Below are 2,500 nucleotides of genomic sequence, written 5' to 3'. Positions count from 1 at the left end.
CTGCTGTGCTGCTGACAACTGCATTGGGCAACCCGGCAGCGAGAACCCAAGGTCCATATGTTCGGTACCACTGATTTAATATCTAGTTCGGTGTTTATGTGCTCGACACGGGCATATCTGATCCAGCTTTCCCACTTCCGCATTTTTAATAGGATTTTCGTTCTTCCGGGATCAGCTGTGTGGGGTGACTAAACCAGTTGTGTGTGCAGCGCGTGGTTTCAGCAGTCAGTTAATCTGTCATCTGCGCATGATCTCCGATGCCCCGTTTTAGGCTGCATAGCACCAGTGGTTACTGTCAAGATACTAAACAAGCACAGCTTACAATGGTGATTGCAATCACGATTATGATGATTTTATTGCATGAGTCTGTTTATTACCAGTGTTTGATTATCATTTGTAAGGCCTATGTGTTGAGGCATTACGCGCAACTTTGTGTGTGTGTACACATAACTGCTCTGTGTGTGTGTGTGTGTGTGTGTGTGTGTGTGCGTGCACTGATCTCTGTGTCTGTAACTGCTCTTTGTGTGTGTGTTCTTGCGTAACCGATCTCTGTGTGTGTAACTGATCTCAGTGTGTGTAACTGATCTGTGTTTTGTGTGTGTGTGTGTGCGTAACTGATCTGTGTTTTGTGTATAACTGATCTGTGTGTGTGTGTGTGTGTGTGTGTGTGTGCAGGAGCCTGCAGTCTGTGGGTATGTATTCGGAGTGGCGTTCTCTGCAGCTGGAGCTCCAGGGTGGGGGGGGGCATCTGAGTGTGCTGCACTCGTACCCCCCCTCAGTGGGGCAGGATGTGGCCGCCGTCCTGCTCAAGCCCCTGGGGGGCACAGCCAAGCCCCCGTCTAGCAGCGGACTCAAGACAGACAAGGAGGTGAGGACACACACACACACACTCACACTCACCCACACACACACACACAGCCAAGCCCCCGTCTAGCAGCGGACTCAAGACAGACAAGGAGGTGAGGACACACTCTCACACACACTCACACTCACACACACACACAAACACACACACTCACTCACACACACAGCCAAGCCCCCGTCTAGCAGCGGACTCAAGACAGACAAGGAGGTGAGGACACCCACACACTCACACACACACACACACACTCACTCACTCTCACACACACACACTCAAGCCCCCCTCTAGCAGCGAGCTCAAGGTTAGTTGGTTGGACTTAAGGTTGGTTGTTTGTTTGCAGGTGAAGTGGACGATGGAGGTACTATGTTTTGGGTTGACACCACCCGTTGACATGGAAACGGTGAGGTTGTGTGTTGAAGTGTACACTGATTGGATGATGGTGCTCGTGGGGCCCCGAGAGTCCACCCCGCCACCGCTGCTCAAGGAGCCAGACCGCTACGTCCAGACCATCCTCACACACCTCTACAACCTGTTCCTGGCACGGTAAATGCACACACACACATACACACACACACACACACACACACACACACACACACACATACACATACATAATACATACACACACACATACACACATACCTAATACATACACACACACACACACACACACATACATTCACACTCACATACACACACATACACGCATACACATATACATACAGACAGACATACACACAGACATACACACATACACATACATACACACACATATACACACACATATATACACACACACATACATACATACATACACACGCACACACACACACACACACACACACACACACACACACACGACACGCCAATTTGTTCCTGTCCTAATAAAAACACACTTCGCATTTTTTTTTTTTTTTATATTTGTTTTGGGGCTTTTTGCCTTTAATGAGATAGGACAGTGAAGGTTTGGACAGGAAATGAGAAGGAGAGAAGAGGTGGGGAGTGGGATCGGGAAATGACAGCGGGTCGGATTCGAACCCGTGTCCCCGTGGGCGTTCAAGCCCGTATATGGTCGGGGCTACTGCTTGCGCCACAATGCCCCCCCCCCCCACTTCTCATTTTAAGGAATAAAGAAATGTAAAGACAACTTGAATGGATCCATTATAATCCCCTCACTCCTTTTCTGTTTCTCTCCCTCTCTCCCTCTCTCTCTCTCCCTCTCCCTCTCTCTCCCTCTCAGTGAAGAGGACCAGTCTCTCGCCCACCTGAGGTTGTGTCAGCAGGTGTTGGACGCGGTGCTTCGATTGGCCCGTGAGGCGCCTGTCATGTCACGGCAAACGTGGGAGGGGCTTCTGGTCTTCCTCCTTCGCATCTCTGACACTCTACTCGCCCCGCCCACATTAGGAGGTCAGTCCTGCATCACACACTCACACACACACTCTTGTATTCGTACACACTTACTCACGCATACACACACTCACACACACACTCTTGCAGGTGTATCTCTGTGAGGATCTGTTTCACGTTTTCAGACCCTTATGATAACATAATGATGAGCCTGTCAGTGATGAATTCAAGCGGTTTACTTTGACGTGCATGTTGCCTCATAGGATTTCATTGTACAGCCGGTTTTAGCGT

General features: G+C 49.6%; 1 protein-coding gene across 1 annotated transcript in view; it reads left to right on the top strand.

Annotated features, from left to right (window-relative positions):
* Nucleotides 1-2,500, top strand: part of LOC105912073 (ral GTPase-activating protein subunit beta-like) — a 32,709-nt gene that overhangs the window by 419 nt on the left and 29,790 nt on the right. Inside the window, 3 exon segments of the mRNA XM_031566870.2 lie at nt 676-868; nt 1,203-1,405; nt 2,103-2,269. Of these exon segments, the coding sequence (XP_031422730.1) occupies nt 676-868; nt 1,203-1,405; nt 2,103-2,269 (563 nt within the window).

The sequence above is a fragment of the Clupea harengus genome, chromosome 4 (assembly GCF_900700415.2).
Source record: "Clupea harengus chromosome 4, Ch_v2.0.2, whole genome shotgun sequence".
Lineage (NCBI taxonomy): Eukaryota > Metazoa > Chordata > Actinopteri > Clupeiformes > Clupeidae > Clupea > Clupea harengus.
Note: the sequence above shows the minus strand (reverse complement) of the source record. Positions and strands in the feature narration are given on the sequence as shown.